At 46.5% G+C, this 18,547-nt stretch overlaps 2 protein-coding genes across 2 annotated transcripts in view; both read left to right on the plus strand.

Moving 5' to 3' along the window:
• The first annotated feature begins 312 nt into the window (after positions 1 to 312).
• The window catches only part of LOC144390248 (protein NLRC3-like), a 124,050-nt gene continuing 105,815 nt past the window's right edge, over positions 313 to 18,547 (plus strand). The window contains exons 1-2 of the mRNA XM_078096707.1: positions 313 to 428; positions 805 to 918. Coding sequence (XP_077952833.1) covers positions 361 to 428; positions 805 to 918 — 182 coding nt within the window. The 5' untranslated portion in view covers positions 313 to 360. The remainder of the gene's footprint in view (positions 429 to 804; positions 919 to 18,547) is intronic.
• On the plus strand, positions 2,760 to 12,966 carry LOC144390295 (protein NLRC3-like). Its single transcript, XM_078096783.1, has 5 exons — positions 2,760 to 2,922; positions 3,076 to 3,280; positions 3,438 to 5,241; positions 5,333 to 5,506; positions 5,862 to 12,966. Exons 1-5 carry the CDS (start codon positions 2,830 to 2,832, stop codon positions 6,133 to 6,135), a joined length of 2,550 nt encoding a protein of 849 aa, XP_077952909.1. The 5' UTR covers positions 2,760 to 2,829; the 3' UTR covers positions 6,136 to 12,966.

Here is an 18,547-nt window from a genome sequence, read left to right on the forward strand (position 1 = left end):
AAGACAACAACACAAAGTGTCCCATGAGAGTTTTAGTGTTGAGGTGAATGAGCTCTGTGTGTTTGTCCTGATGAAGATAATAATGTGTGAGCTCTCCCAGCAGGTTGGTGTGAAGGTGTGAAGGTGTGGACTCTGCTATGAATCAGGCTGAGGACCCAGAATACAGAGTCCCTCCCTCTGAAGCCCGTCTGTGTGGGGAACATGACAGCCAGACCAAAGCTCAGAGGTGAGAGGACCATCTCCAACTGTCCTCCACTCGTCTCCATGTCCCAACGTCTCTGACTCACTGACTCTGCTTCTATGTGTGTGACCAGGATCCATCAGAGACCAGGACCTGGACCTGGACCCAGCTGTGTGTCCATGAAGAGTAACCAGTCTATGGGGCCTCCTCTAAACTTCAAAGACGTTGGTCCCTCTATTGATGCAAGGTGAGGGTCTCAGGCTGATGATGAGGTGTTTCTACCAGACTCTCTGGTGGAGGTTCTGGGTTTCTTGCTCCAGGGCCCTTCAGCAGTGTCCAGTGAGGGAGGGAGAGCTCCATGGAGGACTTGGTGAGACCTGTTGGGACTAAACCAAACTGACTGGTGAAGAAAACAGTGAGCTGAAAGACTGAGCTGTTGATTCTCAGTGGGACCAGCAGGACCAGTAGACCTAAACCACTACAGGGAGTCATGTGGTCCACATCCAGACCTCACGTCATGGACCTTTGCCTTGTTTTGGTCTCTGTGAGGACGGACACCATGTGAGCTGATGCTTCATGATTAGATGATGATGTGATTATGTAATCTCAGTGTTTGTGTTCAGTTCACATCAGCAGAGAGGAAAGTCTCCTGAACCCAGATATGTGTCCATGAAGAGTGATCGGTCTATTAATCATCTCATTAACTTCTACGAAGGACGCCGTTCTCATGACACAGAGTAAGTAGGGCCCTATAAAATCTGTTTCATTTTTTTCTCAAATTCTGGTTTAATTTTCCCACAATTTTTTTTTTTTTTTAAATATTTGAGAATTCGGTTTTTAACATTTTACGCAGAGACAGTGAATTAAGAACTGAAATGTACACAATATATTCAGTTAAAACTGAAAACTTCCACACATAGAACCTTATTTCAGGCAAAAACATGCTGCATGATAAAAACATGGCAATATCTTTTCTTGTGTCCAAACAGAACAGTCATTCAAAAAAAATTCAGATTTGTTGGTTTAAATTAAACAAAATACATGACTCAACAAAAGATTTGGAGAAGAATTTGTAAGAAGTTTGATCTTACAAAAAACGTTAGTTCTTTGTAAGATCAAACTAAGTAAGAATAGTCCTGTCAATATCTACTAACAAAGGTGCATAACAATTGCAACAGCCCGTGCAGTAAACAATAAAACATTTAGGAAATTCAACTTAACTTTGGTGTAAATATCAAAAACATTGTAAACTTCAATTCCAAGTGCAACTCGGAGCCTTAGCTTGCACAAACTCCTTGCTGATGAGGAAGCGCACCCATCTTCTCTTTCTAGCAGGCAGATCTCATCCATGTCACAATGGAGAATGATTTGCAGAGCTGCCAGGTCTCACCCACCAGCGTGATGACATGGCAGAGGCAGGTTACATGTACGCTGTTGGGCAACACTCCTCTCAGAGCCTCCTGTATTCCTTCAGACAGTGAGCAGCATTATCAGTCACCACGGCCCAGACATCATCACGCTCACATCGTTGTGATTGAGAGAGAATAGAATGGCTTTGGAAGTATTCGCATCTGTCCATGAAGACAACATCAATCAGAAAGTACTGTTGTCCAACGCCTACAATGAAAGATAAAAAATAATAACCATGATTAGTATTGTGCGGCACGGTGGCGTGGTGGTTAGCACTGTCGCCTCACAGCAAGAAGGTCCTGGGTTCGATTCTGCCAAGTGGCCTTTCTGTGTGGAGTCTGCATGTTCTCCCCGTGTCTGCTTGGGTTCTCTCCGGGTTCTCCGGCTTCCTCCCACAATCCAAAGACATGCTCTGGGATTAATTGGGGACTCTAAATTTCCCGTAGATGTGTGAATGTGAGTGTGAATGGTTGTGTGTCTCTGTGTTAGCCCTGCGATTGGCTGGCGACCAGTGCGACCCCCAGTGGACTGATTAGGAATAGCAGCTACTTTTATAGAAAAGCTATTTGTGTCTTTCCGTAATTCTCACAATAGTAAAGTCATCCAGCGGGCTGCACTGGACCCCCGGCAGACCAGATTTGGCCCTCGGGCCTTGAGTTAGACACCCATCATCTAACTGGTCTGTGTGTGTTTAAGTGTGACTCATTAACTGTAAACATCCTCAGATGTAAACACAATGTGAGCTAGTTCCTCCACATCAGGATCAGCTGAGGTCAGATCTGGAGACAGCTGCAGGTTTCTGGAGACCGATGACTGAGACTGAACATGTGATTAGAATAAGCTCAGTGCTCTGTGGACCAGCTGACGTGGTCTCTGGACTCCATGCAGAGGTTTGGACAAAGTATCGTCAGTAGACTCTGTGAAAAGGTCCAAAGACTAGTTTCAGAAGATCTAAGGAGACTTCTAGAGGTCAGGGGACGGACTAAAGAGGTTTGGAGTAGTTCCATAGGACTTTGGACCAGATGCAGAGGTCTGCACACGTTGTTTTTATGACCCACAGTAAGAACTAAAACCAGATGAAACTGATGACTAACTGTCACTCAACTAATAAACTGTCCGTCATCATCGACAGTCTTCAGAATCTGGTTTCCATCATGATCAATCATGACAGAAGCCAATATCTTTAACTAATGTTGTATTGGTGTTGATGGTCCAAACACCATGTGAGCTGATGGTTCATGTTCCTCCACAGAGAGGACCAGGAGAGCTCAGAGGTTCCCACAGGTCCGTCTGCCCAGCAGCATCAAACACACCTGGACTCCATCTTCATGGTGTGTACATGAACAACTACTTTAACATCTCTCAGTTCATCATCATCTCCATGCTGCACTTTGTAGACCAGTGGATTGTCCGTCTGTCCAACATGGACCTGATGGTGGCTTCCATGTTCTAGTTGGTGTCATTCATAGAATGTTCTGTTCCAGCTGCTGGAGGAAAACATTCTCACTTTTGTGAAGAACGAGCTGAAGAAACTCCAGAAGGTTGTGAGTTCAGATTACCCAGAATGCTTAGAGAAAGAGGATGTGCTGGATGAAGAGCAGAGGAGGAGCAGAGAGGCCTTTGTGAAGATCTCAGTGCACTTCCTGAGGAGAATGAAGCAGGAGGAGCTGGCTGAGCGTCTGCAGAGCAGTAAGAGGATTTCTCTACAGACTTACCATGCTGATAAATGAGACCTTCACTAATGTCTCCAGAGATGGACAGAATATATTCATAGTCATTCTCTGAGGTAAGGACATGTTGAAATCTATTCTGTGACTCATTGATCTTCTTTGTTGTCTTCATTCAGGACTTCTTGCTCCAGTTTGTCAGCATGAACTCAAATCCGACCTGAAGAAGAAGTTCCAGTGTGTGTTTGAGGGGATCGCTAAAGCAGGAAACAGAACCCTTCTGAATGAGATCTACACAGAGCTCTACATCACGGAGGGAGGGACTGCAGAGGTCAATGAAGAACATGAGGTCAGACAGATTGAAACAGCATCCAGGAGACCAGCCAGACCAGAAACAACCATCAGACAAGAAGACCTCCTCAAAGCCTCAGCTGGAGGAGAGGAACCAATCAGAACAGTGATGACTAAGGGAGTGGCTGGCATTGGGAAAACAGTCTTAACACAGAAGTTCACTCTGGACTGGGCTGAAGACAAACACCACCAGGACATACAGTTCACATTTCCATTCACCTTCAGGGAGCTGAATGTGCTGAGAGAGAAGAAGTTCAGCTTGGTGGGACTTGTTCATCACTTCTTCAGTGAAACCAGAGCAGCAGGAATCTGCAGGTTTGAAGAGTTCCAGGTTGTGTTCATCTTTGACGGTCTGGATGAGTGTCGACTTCCTCTGGACTTCCACAACAATGAGATCCTGACTGACGTCACAGAGTCGGCCTCAGTGGATGTGCTCCTCACAAACCTCATCAGGGGGAAGCTGCTTCCCTCTGCTCGCCTCTGGATAACCACACGACCTGCAGCAGCCAATCAGATCCCTCCTGAGTGCGTTGGCATGGTGACAGAGGTCAGAGGGTTCACCGACCCCCAGAAGGAGGAGTACTTCAGGAAGAGGTTCAAAGATGAGGAGCAGGCCAGTAGGATCATCTCTCACGTCAAGACCTCACGAAGCCTCCACATCATGTGCCACATCCCAGTCTTCTGCTGGATCACTGCTACAGTTCTGGAGGAGGTGTTGAAGACCAGAGAGGGAGGAGAGCTGCCCAAGACCCTTACTGAGATGTACATCCACTTCCTGGTGGTTCAGTCCAAAGTGAAGAAGGTCAAGTACGACGGAGGAGCTGAGACGGATCCACACTGGAGTCCAGAGAGCAGGAAGATGATCAAATCTCTGGGAAAACTGTCCTTTAATCAGCTGCAGAAAGGCAACCTGATCTTCTATGAATCCGACCTGACAGGGTGTGGCATCGATATCAGAGCAGCCTCAGTGTACTCAGGAGTGTTCACTCAGATCTTCAGAGAGGAGAGAGGACTGTACCAGGACAAGGTCTTCTGCTTCGTCCATCTGAGTGTTCAGGAGTTTCTGGCTGCTCTTCATGTCCATCTGACCTTCTTCAGCTCTGGTGTCAATCTGCTGTCAGAAGAACAAACAACCTCGCCGGTGTCTAAAGTCTCTAAAGACGAACCTGAACCAATGCGTCTCTACCAGAGTGCTGTGGACAAGGCCTTACAGAGTCCTAATGGACACCTGGACTTGTTCCTCCGCTTCCTCCTGGGTCTTTCCCTGGAGACCAATCAGACTCTCCTACGAGGTCTGCTGACACAGAAAGGAAGTCGCTCACAGACCAATCAGGAGACAGTCCAGTACATCAAGGTGAAGATCAATGAGGATGTGTCTCCAGAGAAAAGCATCAATCTGTTCCACTGTCTGAATGAACTGAATGATGTTTCTCTAGTGGAGGAGATCCAACAGTCCCTTAGATCAGGACGTCTCTCCCAAAAGAAACTGTCTCCTGCTCAGTGGTCAGCTCTGGTCTTCATCTTACTGTCATCAGAAGAAGATCTGGAGGTGTTTGACCTGAAAAAATACTTTGCTTCAGAGGAGGCTCTTCTGAGGCTGCTGCCAGTGGTCAAAGCCTCCAACAAAGTTCTGTTAGTACAGAGAGAGTTAGATTCCTACATCAGAACTTAAATATGCTGCCATCTGTAATACTTACTGCTTCTTCTTCATCCCTCTCTTCAGACTGAGTGTCTGTAACCTCTCAGAGAGAAGCTGTGACGCTCTGTCCTCAGTTCTCAGCTCCCAGTCCTCTAGTCTGAGAGAGCTGGATCTGAGTAACAACAACCTGCAGGATTCAGGAGTGAAGCTGCTTTCTGCTGGATTGAAGAGTCCACACTGTGAACTGGAGACTCTCAGGTCAGGATTCAATTAAAGTCCACTTGGTGTCTTTATTTACATCCATGGTACATGTCTGACTTTCATAAGATTCTTTCTGCTTGCATGATTTAAATCAAATATGTATTTTCCAACTATTTCCATAAAATGTGTTTATTTGCAATATAATGTAAATATTTGACATTATAGAGTTAGTAGTAATGTTATCAGGTTGTTGATGTACATTAGTGGGTGTTTAGTTGTGACTGGAAACCAGCCAGTAACCATGTTAATGTGACCCCTCTGTACCTGATAGTATCTCAGTACTGCAGTGACCTTCCAGCCCTCACAGCTCCCTCAGATCATGTGACATGTGTCTTATTCTGTGTGTCTGCAGGCTGTCAGGCTGTCTGATCACAGAGGAAGGCTGTGCTTCTCTGGCCTCAGCTCTGAGCTCCAACCCCTCCCATCTGAGAGAGCTGGACCTGAGCTACAATCATCCAGGAGACTCAGGAGTGAAGCTGCTGTCTGCTGGACTGGAGGACCCTCACTGGAGACTGGAGACTCTCAGGTATGAAGAGGCTGCAGCCACAGACCATCAGTCTGGTAGAGGAGGTAGAGCTGGAAACCTTTTCTCTGTCCCACTGTCAGCTTGGTTAATAAGACCCTGACACACCAAGCTGACCTCAAACTACCAGAGACTCATCAAACTGTTTGTGTCCCACATGAGACCATCAACACAGACAGAAGTAGTGAGGAACAGTAGCCAGGATGAGCCTGAACAGGGAGGAAGGTGATGAAAGCCTTGTTTCTCTGGAGCTTTGTCTCCACGTTATTAGAGAGGACAGTGTCTCCTGACACGTTGACGGAATCATGGTGGGTTGATATGAGTCAACGTGGTCACGCTGCAGGTTTGTGGGCTCTTAACAACTCAAACAACACTTGGATGTTTAGATGCTGGTCCTCTGCCTCCAGTGTGTGTTTGTCCTTTAGTCCAGACATTATTATTAAGAGACAAACAGTCAGAGAAACAATCTGTTCAAAGCGTCTTGATGGATCATAACAGGAGGAACGTTTGGTGTTTTAAAGGAGTTCAGCTTCACCTGCTTTTGGTGCTTTGCACTGAGAGACGGTTCCCTGGATGATAAGAGTGGACTTGTTGAAGCTAGAGGTGACAGTCGGCCACAGACGCTCAGTAAAGAACCAACAGCTGATGGTGGACCTGGAATTAGTATCAACTATATCGTAGAAATGAACAGAACATACCAAAAAAACCCTATCCAGATAAATGTTGCCATCCGGATGGAGTGAATGTGATTGTGGTTGGATGAGAAGTGTTGGGAGCGGCTAGGGGGTCGTATTAGGTTACTAGCAAATGAGGAACTAACTTGCACATTAATAGAATTATTAATAATCACTAAGATACTTCTCAGAATGAATAAATAACGGGGCACCACCCTGAGCTAACAAGGACCAATAACCAATACTATAAATCAAGTCTCATAATTGATATTCACTCCTTGAGGGTGAAGATGTTGGAAGGAGTTAAGTTCGAGCACTGGCGATGTATGTCAACGGTCACCACCATATAAATGCACAAGTAAACACAGGAAAACGGTTCTTTAAAGTATAACAGGGTTTATTAACTCACAGGAACACCGATCAAGATCATCTATAACTGCAACCAACAATCCCCATAACACGTATTTTAAACCTACTCACTAAACAAGCAATCAAAACCAGAGTGTGTGTGTGTGTGTGTGTGTGTGTGTGTGTGTGTGTGTGTGAGCACAGAGGGGGGTGCAGGGAAGACCAAAAAGAACCAAAAAATGAATGAACTAACGCAGATCAGCTGTTCTGGAAGCGGATACTCAGAGTAAGTCAACTCGGAGTTCAGGGATGGACTCAGAGTTTGTTGAACCTCCTTTCTGGAATACCCCCCATGTCTACCGCCAAGCACGGTGGTGGTAGTATTATGCTGCCAATGGATCTGGTGCTGGTGGATGTGAACAATGCTGAAGAAACAAGTCCATGTCAGAGAGCCATCACATTTAACTGAACAGCACCAATTCTGTTGTCCAGAGGAGCGGTCAAAGATTCAACGAGAAGCTTGTGGACGGCCACCAAAAGCGCCTAATAGAAGTGAAAATGGCCAAAGGACATGTGACCAAATATTATCACTGATGTATGTATATTTATGACCCAGCAGATTCATGTTCTCTGTTAACCCATAATTAAGTCCTAAAAGAACCAAACCTCATGAATGTTTTTGTGACCGAGTGATTGGAACATATTCTTCTATCAGAGGAAAATCAGACTTGTAGGAATAAGGGGAAACTCAAGGAGAGCCATGACATTATGTTCTTTACAAGTGTATGTAAACGTTTGACCACAGCTGTAGTGGGTAGATATGTGTGTTTAGCTCTACAGGCTTCATGCTGTCCTGATATCCACATGTGAGGCCGTTGATGAGCGTAGCTGATTTCCTGTCACGCCACCTCATCACTGGCTCTGTCACAGGCACTTTGCTGGAGGCCCACTGGCACAGTTCTTGTTATCATCTCCTATTCTACATTCTCTCTCTACATAATAAATCACATCAAAGTTCTTAAATACAATTAGCAGAGCCAGCTGTTTTCTGACACATTGTGTACAACTACAGGATCTTTACAGTAAACTGATGGAGATCATATGTAAACATTTGATTATCATATAACCACAAAATACTCAACGTTAACATTGTAATGAGTTATTTAGACAAGATGATTTCAGACAATATCAGGAGAGAAGATTCAGCAGTGACACAAAATGAGAATATTACTGAACAGGAAAAACAATAGGAAAGCCTACTATATACAGAATAATATGTACAGTATTATACGTTAATTTCATCAACGTACATTTAAATAATAAAACCAAAAACACATAAGGAAATGATGTGAGAAGTCATTTAAGAGTAGCAGGTCCCCAAAGGGGAAAAAAGGAGAGGGACGTCAGCAGAACAAAGTGGGTGATGCAGAAACAGTTAAGGATACGTGTTTGAAATGAAGGAGACCCGTTGGATTGAGGACTTTATACCATGGGCTCATTTCCGGCGACGCAGAGAGATGCGCTGCAGTCTCCTAGCTTTCCCCCTGGCATCAATGGGCCGCATCTCATTGACCTTTGACCTGACCATCCGGGAGTAGCTGGGTCTCTTGGTGTAACGCATCAGAGGGCGGTCAGGCTGAGGCCCTGCTGGGACGGAGAAATGGAAGTTATATTCTCCTGCAAAGGCAGGGCACATGCATTCTGGTAGCTCTCCAAATTTTGATGCATTTTTGTTTGTATTCTTGTCATTACGTTTCATTTTTCTATTCTGTACACTTTGTCTCTTTCGATCCAGTTCTGCATACTTAATGCTGTAGACTCATTGAGGACACGACATTTACCCGGAAGAGGATCCTTGTGGCCAACTCGACATCCGCCGCTACTGAACAAATCCTGTTCAATCTAAATCAATAGTAATTTAACAATTCCCATGGTAATTATGTTTTGGGTGATAACTTGCGCCCCCAGAGGCTCAACGTGTTCCCGAGCGTCTTTAGAAGACCCCCAGATTGAGGCCATGTGGGTGGACCGAAAGCAGGTAAGCTATCCGCTGACGTTCCATCCTTCTTTCAGATGTGGACCAGTTGGGTCGGTTTGCCGGGTCCTGGAGGAATAGTTTGTGCACCCCATGCCTCGTGAAGTGTGACACCAGGAGTTGAGGACTTGTACAACCGATCTGTTAAAACCAGTTTTTGTGTCGCAACATGATGTCCTTTGGGATTTTGATCAATGGGGTCCTGGGGGTGACTTGCGGTTCTGGTAGAGGCGTACCAATGCATCCTGCATCCAGTTTGGGTTTCTCACGTGGGCCGAGACAATGTCCAACAACGGAAACAGTGATGTGGTACCCAAGATCCGGTCAAAGGTCCTTCTGGTGTTCCTGGTCGCCCATGCTGAAAAGCGGCTGTAAGTTTTAATGAAGTGGATCAAAGTGTTGTCCTGCCCCCCTGGGAGAGCGAGGGTTCAACGGCGGAGATATCCCATAAACCTCCTTTCTAACTTTTCTAAGAAGGGATCGGGGGTAGCCCCTCTCTCCTCAGGCCTTGAATAAGATCTGTGTGGCCGAGCCCCAGTCCTGCGCCCGTGAGCAGATCCGTTCAAACCTCAATAATTGGGACTTCAGAATGAAGTTGTGAGGGTGATGGTTACCGGTGCGATATAGCAATAAGTGTGAATCTGTTGGTTTAAAAATAAAAAACACTTTCATTTAAAGGGAGACAATGAGAAGTTGGGCCCCTTGAAGTGAAAAAGTCCAAAAAGCTCCCATTAGTTGGTGACGGCTGTAAGTGACCGGGTGGTGTGAATTGAAGGTCTGGAGGAAGAAGTCAAACTCCTTTCCTGAGTGAGGCCAGACCCAGACTTCATCCAAATAGCTGTAGTAATCTGTAGGTACTGTTGGCCATTAATGTCAAAGTCATTTCTGGTTAGGCTAAGCTTGTCATGACGGGCGGCGATAACGGCGACCCGAACACCTTCCCGTGACTCTAGGAGAGCCGACTGCGTCTGCCAGGAAGCCAGCTGGCGTTCTCCCACGAGTTCCCCACAACTGGTTCTGGGGAACAAACTCTGAGTCCTTGAAAGGTCGCGTCATTCTGTCAGGATGGCGGGAAAGGCAGGACTCAAACGCAGAGTTTCAAAAAACAAAGAGACATTAATGTTCAAAAAAATCCAAAAGCAAAAAAGGGGCAAAAACGGCGACAGGAACCAGGGAAACTCAGACATGGACTTCCGGACATTCAACAATGACGCGACAAGTGACACACATGGCTTAAATACACTCGGGAGGTGCAGGTGATTGGACACAGGTGGAAACAATCAGACAATCACATGGCTGCTTCAGCACTTCAGACTACATGTACAATCATCCTGTTGTTGTAATGTTTCCTCGCTGAGTGGATTCGGACTGTCGACATGTTTTCAGCCACAGTTCATCTCCTCCCCTCCCTACACGCCTTCCTCCTAAGTCATTGTCTCACATGAACAACCACTGACTGCCTGCTACTGGAGGACAAGTCCACCAGAAGGTGCTGAGCGTCTTCTACTACCTCATTACTAATTCACATGTACAAAGACTAAACCTTATTCTAATGAATGTATACAATCAACTATTGTTAGCAGGTGGTGAGCTGCGAGCGGCAGCGCTGGTTTATCTGATGTTACACCCAGAGTGCTCGTCTGCTTGTTTTACCTCTGAAAACAAACTAGGTCCAGACTTTGTCTCCTTCTTATTCGTCACTAGTGCAGAGCCATGTGGAGTACTGCATAAATGAAAAGGCCGCTCATTGATTCAAAGTGGTTACCTGTCTAAAGAACTCCTCCAGAAGGGATGTGGTCCAGCGATGATGGAGGTCCCAGCGTTTGGCAGGGTGGCTGATGTCAGCAGTGTGCAGTAGCAGGGACGAGGCCTTTGCTTTGTCGGGCCTGCAAGTCCAGTCCAGTTAGTGGACGCGGCGCGTGAAGGGTTGTAAAGCACCACCAGAGCCCGAAGCTCTCTGAAAGAGGGCAGGCAGTAAAACATTCATGCTCCCTACAGAAGGAATCTTAGATGAAGCTTGGGGAAAGTTTAATCAGAGGAGACTGAGATGCTTTCATCCTGTTGCTGTCACTTCTATATTTCTGCAGCAATGCAGTGCCAGATCGATGCAACTCTGCCCCAAACTACTCAACTTGTCCCTAAAATGAGTCATTTGATTCTGCTTGACTGTAAAATAAGGTGACGTGTTTCTCCCTGGTATCATCAGCTGTAGCTCCCTCTAAGCAGCAGTAGGAGGCAGTATTTTAGAAGCAATGACTTGCACTGTAATCTGGGGGTTGTATTGTACAGTGAATTATTATTTGAAGTCATTGAATGGAAACAGCGGTAAAAAAGGACGTCCCTTCAGCTGCAGCGCTCTTCTCTTACCTCCACTCGTCTTTGGAGAGATTAGACAGAATGTTCATGTCATCACTGTGCTGTAGAAGGAGATATGCAGCACTGACGTGGTAGTTCTCCAGAACAGCTCGGTCATTGTACAACATGGCGGTGTCTGACCTGCAAATGCGACACGGCTACTTCAGGAATGATCTCCCTCACCGTCATCGTCAACGACCCCCGGTCTTGTCTGTGTGTGTGTGTGTGTGTGTAAACTGTCAGCCGCCCGCTACCTTAAACCGGATTCTTCGGTTTTACTGTCTGCCTTCAAAATAAAAGCTCAGTAGCAGGAAAAGAAGCGGACGCCAAAAGCAGCAGAAAGAGAAGGAAGAGGACAGATAAGTGAGTTTACCAGGATGACGTATTCTATAGATTTGCACAGGGCCTTCGTCTCAGACAGGTTGATATGGTGGAGGACGATATTGCTGCAACCCTCTCCAAGATGGGCACAAAACTAAGGAAGGTCTGCAGACGGGCTGTTGAGAGGACGAGACGACAAAAAGGACAAAAAGGACGGCTCATCGGTGGACGGCGGCAATTTGTTGTAATTGATGAGTCATTTCCGCCATAAGAGAAAGGTGTGTAGAGCTGCAATAAAAGGCTTGCTGTAAATGGTTTGTGATGCTAAGTGATAAAACACCATCTCAATTAGTGGCTGGACAGAATTTTCATTAAAATGAATGTTTTTGGTTTCTTGTACCATAAAGCTTTCGCTCTCAGTCTACTTTCAGTCTGCATGTATAAGTATTCTCATATTGTTTTTCATATATGAAAAACTAAACAACCTTTGTCGTTATTATGTAATTTGTATATGATCGCACTGCAAAAAGTAAAAATACATTGATTTCTTACATTTAGTTCATCACAGGTCATCATGTAGTTGGTCAATACACCACATGAGCTGTTTATGTTTCTTTCCATTGTTTTTTAACAGTATGGGAGAGGAAGAATGGGTGGCATCGAGATGCCCAAACAGGTGCCCACACACAGCACATAGAAAGAGGCGTAGCATTAAGGAGCAAGTGTGGAGGCAAAGAGGTGATCAAAGCGAATGCTTTGTGTCTGACCATCTTTGTCTTATAGAGGGACTCAATGGCTAAGCAGGAACACAGAGACGGTCCTCTTGGTAGGACACTACATGATGTAGCTAACAGGTACAGGGTGGAGGCTACAATGGAGGCTAAATAGTGGGAGTGGATCACAGTTTCATTTCCATTGCTGCCCCTGAAAAGGTTTGCTGAGTTTAGAGATCAGAATACAGGAAAGCACATGGTGATTTTACTGGGAAATATCTAGATGCCGTCCATGACTTGATGTTGTGCTGATGGACCATGTTTTAAAAAAAAGTTAAACCGTTAAATGTTCAGAGGAATTATATAATGATAATCTACCTCAGTTTTATCATGCACTTTATATGCCTCAATTTTTACAGATCCTGAGAGTGTTTTTATTTTTTACATTTGTAGTCCACAGCAATAAATAAAACTATTTTGGCCGTCACAGTTGAAACACTTGTACTATGTTTTTTTTTCTTCCCATTAAGTGAGGGACTGTAATGAAGCCATTTGTACTGCCTAAACCAAGTGTCCTGAAATCTGAGTGTCTTTTTTTCCAGGGACTGAGTTTCAATAAAGTGGGTATTGGGCTGGTGTGGGCAGGTACCGAGCTCCTCCTCACGCTGATCTAAACCACTGCCTCCTGTGCCTGGTTCTGTCTCTCTTTCCCTGTCAGTCTCCTGAAATATATGTATGTAACATGTAGCGTTGGAAAAACCACCAAGAAATCATACACAAGATGCAGGTACCTGCAATGCCTTACTTAGCTACATACTTAAAATGACTGTCTATGTGCAACACTAAATTGCATTCATTTCACATTAATTTCTCACCTGATCATCTGCATGTCCAGAGCTTGTCCCTGTGTGGCCACTGCTTTTAACTTGCCTGTCTCTTTCCCCGTCTCTCTGTGACGCCTGCATTGTGACCACATGTCATTTTATCAGAAAAACAGCGACTCGTGCTGCCCACTTCGACCGAACGCGGGCCAAACCATTAACATGATAGGGAAGGGTGGCGGTAACGATCCCACCGGCCGATGTATGTACATAGATATATTTTACATACTGTCTGCTGTATATTGGGGGGGACAGATTGGTACCTTTTCAATATTGGGGGGGACACGACCCCCCCAAAGAATGCGTGGTTACGCCTATGGACCATCAGATGTCTATGACATCATGACTCCTGTCCATCAAACCACATGTGCAGAGAACCCATCCAAACCACGGCGAAGGAGGAGAAGCTGCTGTTGGAGGACGTCCTCCTCATAGACATTCTCAGATATCTGCAGCAGCAGAAGCAAACAAGAGACAGCAAGACAGGAGACCACTGCAGGTGAGAGACAAACAGCCCCAATACCCCGTCCCCCCCAGAGGACAAATATCCAGCAGGGAGAGACCGTTCAATGGGTCTCCAGCAGACAACGTGGGGACAATAGAGGACATGGATGTTATATATGTGGACAGGAGGACCATTGGTGCAGAGAGTGTCCCAGGAGTTATGAAAGGGACATGCGACCAAACGCTCCACCACGGCTGTTCTATACAACGCAGCCCGGCAGAACCAGAGGACGGGTCCACCCCCCCCCCCTCATACAACCCCCATAACAACTAACTGGTGACACACCGACGCCCACTGCTTCCCAACAGCCCAGATAAGCAGCCTTAGTCTCCCCAGTTTACGACTCACATTCCAGGTAGAAGAAGGGAGAATAGAGAGTACAGACTATTGAGAGTGTCAGAAAATAGATTTACAACCAGTACGAAACATTGATTTACTAATAGAGGGAAACTGTCAGTAACAATGAGACACGGTTGTGAACGATTTAAATGAGAAATGAAGGTGATGAGAATTGTTGTTCATAGTGTCAGTTTTTTGTATTAATGTTTGTAGTTTTTTAGTCTCCTCCTAAACTCAGAGATGGGCTGTAAATTGTTGAGTGCTGCTATTGAGTGTAAAGTGCACGATACACTTGATACAGTATCTGGATGATGGAAGCAAACGTCAGATCAAAGGAACATTGATAGCAGCAGTACATGAAATAGGGAAACTTGTTAGACGGTCATCCTGTAATGGTACAACAAGTAGTACACACTGGAAGCGAATGGCGTAAACAAACAGATGGTCGTCCTTGTTTCAGCCCACTCAGCTCTCTTTCCCTTTCTCACTCCGTTGAGACTTGGTCGAAGTCTTTCGGAGACCCTTTTTAAAATCCTGGATGGAATTTGTTCCGAGCAGTAAAAGTTTTTATACACACATGTGAAGGCCATCCTCAGTGGCAGGTGCAAATTATAATTGATAGACCAAAAAAGAAGAAACGCGGATATGAATACCAAACAAGATGTGAACCGTCTATGAGATCGAGTCGACCGCCCTCCCTTCTCAGGACACAGCTAGTGGTGTGAATCTTGTGGTCTGAAAGCATTGTTGTGTGCTCACAAACCATGCGATCGTAGGCCGGCTCTTGATCTTGTAACCGGCGGCACATATTGGCCTCAGTGTCAATGAAGGCATGCAGCTCGCTCACTGGCCTTTTCAGGTAGTGCACTTCATTGGGGGCACGAGAAAGTGCCATATTCACGTTGTATCCTGTCGGAGGAGTCCAGAGCAGTGAAGCGCCAGCTCCGGGTCTCCGCTTGTTTCCGTTGTACATGGTGAATATCAACACAAAAAACAGTTTCATATAGAATATGACAGAGGAAGTAACCCTCGCTGTGTGAATTGAGACTTTAACACTAACTGTGTCCAGGGTGACGGGCAGACCCAGAGTCCGGCCTCCTTTATGCGCCTTTGCAGTGAGGACGTCGTACCAAACCTAAAACACAAGCAGCCCTTCATGTAACAGGCGCCATGAGGTGACTTGTGAGTCACTAGAAGACGTTTGTTACCTGCTGCTTGATTTACCTCACCAGATCCAGGAAGAAGGACTCGCACAGCTTGAACACGCGGCTTGGTTACAGGACTGGCCAGCAGTGCTCCACCTACATACAATCAAAGACAGTTAAGATCATAAAAGTGAGAACTTCACCCAGTAAAAAAAGGTATTTATCACCAATCATATACTGGTGGTCCACAGCGAAGGTGCTCTGTTCTCCTGGGAACTCCACCCAGAGAGGTCTGTGCGCGTTTGAATAAAACAAGCATTTCCATAAGCTCTTCTTAAAAAGTGCATCTACTGATGTTTTAATGACCAACTTAAAACATGACAAACATGGACCTCTAGTGTCAGAGAGCAGAAGGTAAAGTGGACAAACAGCCTGCAGTACTTCCACTGGGCAGCAGAGGGAGGCAGACGGAGGTGTGAGCCAGGTGGAACAGAGTAAACCAGTAAGGCAGCAAACAGGACCTGAGGGCACAAGAGGCAACACTCGGATCATTACACACTGAACAAAGAGGACTGTGCACGTCGACGCTGATATTTAACAAGGCCACCTCCTCTTTGTCCACTGAGACACATTTTGACGATTCGTCCTGTTTATTGTTTTTTCACGCTAATTGAACAAAGACCTAGGAGATGATATTCATTAAGGGAAAGCAGTCGTTCCTGGTGGATCCAAATGGCTGTGACTCATTTGACTGAAACAGTCAGAGAAGCTCTGTTGGATCGCAGTGCGGATGGCGGCGGTGACTTTCTCCCCAAACAGCTTCGTCCCCTTTGCAGAGTGACCTCTGAAGAACGGCTGCAGGGCGGCCGCCTGCTTCCAGCGCGGCAGCATCTCCGGCTCCGGGTCACGTTGCACGCCAGGTGAGGCCTCGGCCCGAGACCAGCGCCCCCCTCAGGCCGCAAAGAGAGAGCACTTTGCTGTGTTACCTCGACAATATCGCATGTAGAATCGTCAGGGTTTATTGTATATTCTTTCCTGCCTGATTAGGCTCTCGCCTCACAAGAAGAGAATGTATTTACTTGTTTATATCCTCTTTGTTGATCTGTCCTCATCGGTCTCCGGCTTAGATGAATGAACCTGTGTTCAATGTCACATTGCTGCAGTTCCCTGAGACCACGTCTGCAGAAATGCAGATGTCACGGTGTATGTTCTTTGGGGTACAGGCAGGACACAGCAGGTTTGGTAGACAATCCTTTTATTTCGTTGCTTCAGTTGTCAACGCAGCGAGAGCTCCCGGCGTCTCGCTCGCTCTGCGGCTCTCTCCTCCTGATCGCCCTTACTGCATTTTAAAACCAGACCAACGCCATCAAAACACATTCAGCTCAGCTGAGGCCGATTGCCTCCACCTGCCACGTTCCCTGAGCCCCTCCCCCTCTCTCTCCCCCCTCTGCAGACGAGCAAAAACCACGGCCACCACCACAGCAGAGTTCTGGAACGTTTTTATAAAGGGCCTAAAATGTCTGCGAGAGAGAGGCCTCAACCACTCAACAGTTTGACACCGGGACAGAACATTCCAGTCCAATGTTACAGCACCAAAGTCCCTCATTGGGAGCAACTCTACTTCCATTTGACCATTTTAGACATAAACTCTATTCAGTCAGAGAAACATTACCAGGCCAACGAGACCCCTCATAGATCTGCCCGTCTCTGTTCTTGATGAAGTGCCCCCCATCTCTGGCCTCATTAGACAAACACCAACCGGGGTCGATCTTGATGTGAGGATCGGTTATCACGACCAGCTGACAGAGAAGAAAAAAATGCACCATAATGATTCGTGACACCCAAAAACAAAAAAGGCCGACAATGTACGCTAGAAACTCACCTTCCTCTTCCTCTCCTCCAGGTGGCGCTGCAGGTTGGCCGGTTGGGGGGAAAAGCGCGGCGTCCCAGGTGAAGTAACGCTTCCCCTCCGTGTGCTCGATATCCATCCAGATAACGTCGCACGGGATGTCGTGGCGGTCGAATCCAGCGTCCACAGCCTTCACCTCAGCCTCTTCGTCGTAGATCCAGCGGCTCTGGTGGTACCCGAGAGGAAACAAAGGGGGCGGGGCTTGATATCCTGAGAGAGGGAGGAGAGACGAGTAGCCGTGACTTGAGGATCATGTGAATATTGTCAACATGTGCAGAAACAAACTAAGAGGGGAAGTGATACAGAAAGCATCGTGTTCCTTCTCATTAATGTGTGTAATTTGCAACATACAAGACACAATAAACAGTAAACAACCTGATATCTGACGCTGCATCCTTATCATCCTTATCTAATCCTGTTGTGGGGGGTTTCTTTCCACATGCAAATAGTCCAATATATTGTGTGCTGCACACTGGTACTGGGTGAACAGCTGCTGTGGACCGGGCCCGAGCAGAACCACGCTGTCCATCACACCTCTTTCTGTCAGTCTGTGGCTCCATGCGCCTCGTCTTCAGTGGGGGAGTTTGGCCGTGCTTAGAGAGGGAGGGGTTTGTAAAGTGGTTAAATGTGCATTTCTATATGTTTTCCAACATAAATGTAGTAATAAACGGGTTTATTGGCTGTTTGCCAGCAGGAGGACAAAAAGCAGCAGCAAAGTCTGCAGGACGGATCAATCGTTCCCAGTCACACAAACGGGATGAACTACGCAGCTGAAAGAAGAAGCTCTCTGACCGAGGACCAGATACTGTATGAGAAGCACACAGGAACAATACTCGCCCGAGGAGCCGACACGCTGTGACCCACGTTAACAAGCGTCTCAGGCGTTCAGCCAGAACACCCAAAGTCCGGTCTGGTTTGTGGGCCACTAACAGCGGAACAGAGGCGTACGGGCCGAGGCGGCTGTACAAGTCGTACGCAAAGACATCCGGCTCATACAGCCGGTGAGGGTCCCCGTCACTGCCACGGCACATGAACTAAAGATCATCAAGGGATTGTGAGAATGAAACATGGATGTTCCTGCTTGTGTCGTCTGCTTGTAGTTCATGTGTGTACCTGGTGTCTCTGGGCTGAAGGCCGTCGGCGTGCTCTGGTACACGAGGCTGAACCCGTGGAGACAGAGGTCGGACCCGACGCTGCTGGGACCTGGAGACGGACAACACGTTCATTTATACTTTAACTAAATAGAGAAGGTATTTTAGCGAAGATCATGCTGGTGTTCCTCTCCGGTCC

Source organism: Gasterosteus aculeatus, chromosome 21 (assembly GCF_964276395.1).
Source record: "Gasterosteus aculeatus chromosome 21, fGasAcu3.hap1.1, whole genome shotgun sequence".
Lineage (NCBI taxonomy): Eukaryota > Metazoa > Chordata > Actinopteri > Perciformes > Gasterosteidae > Gasterosteus > Gasterosteus aculeatus.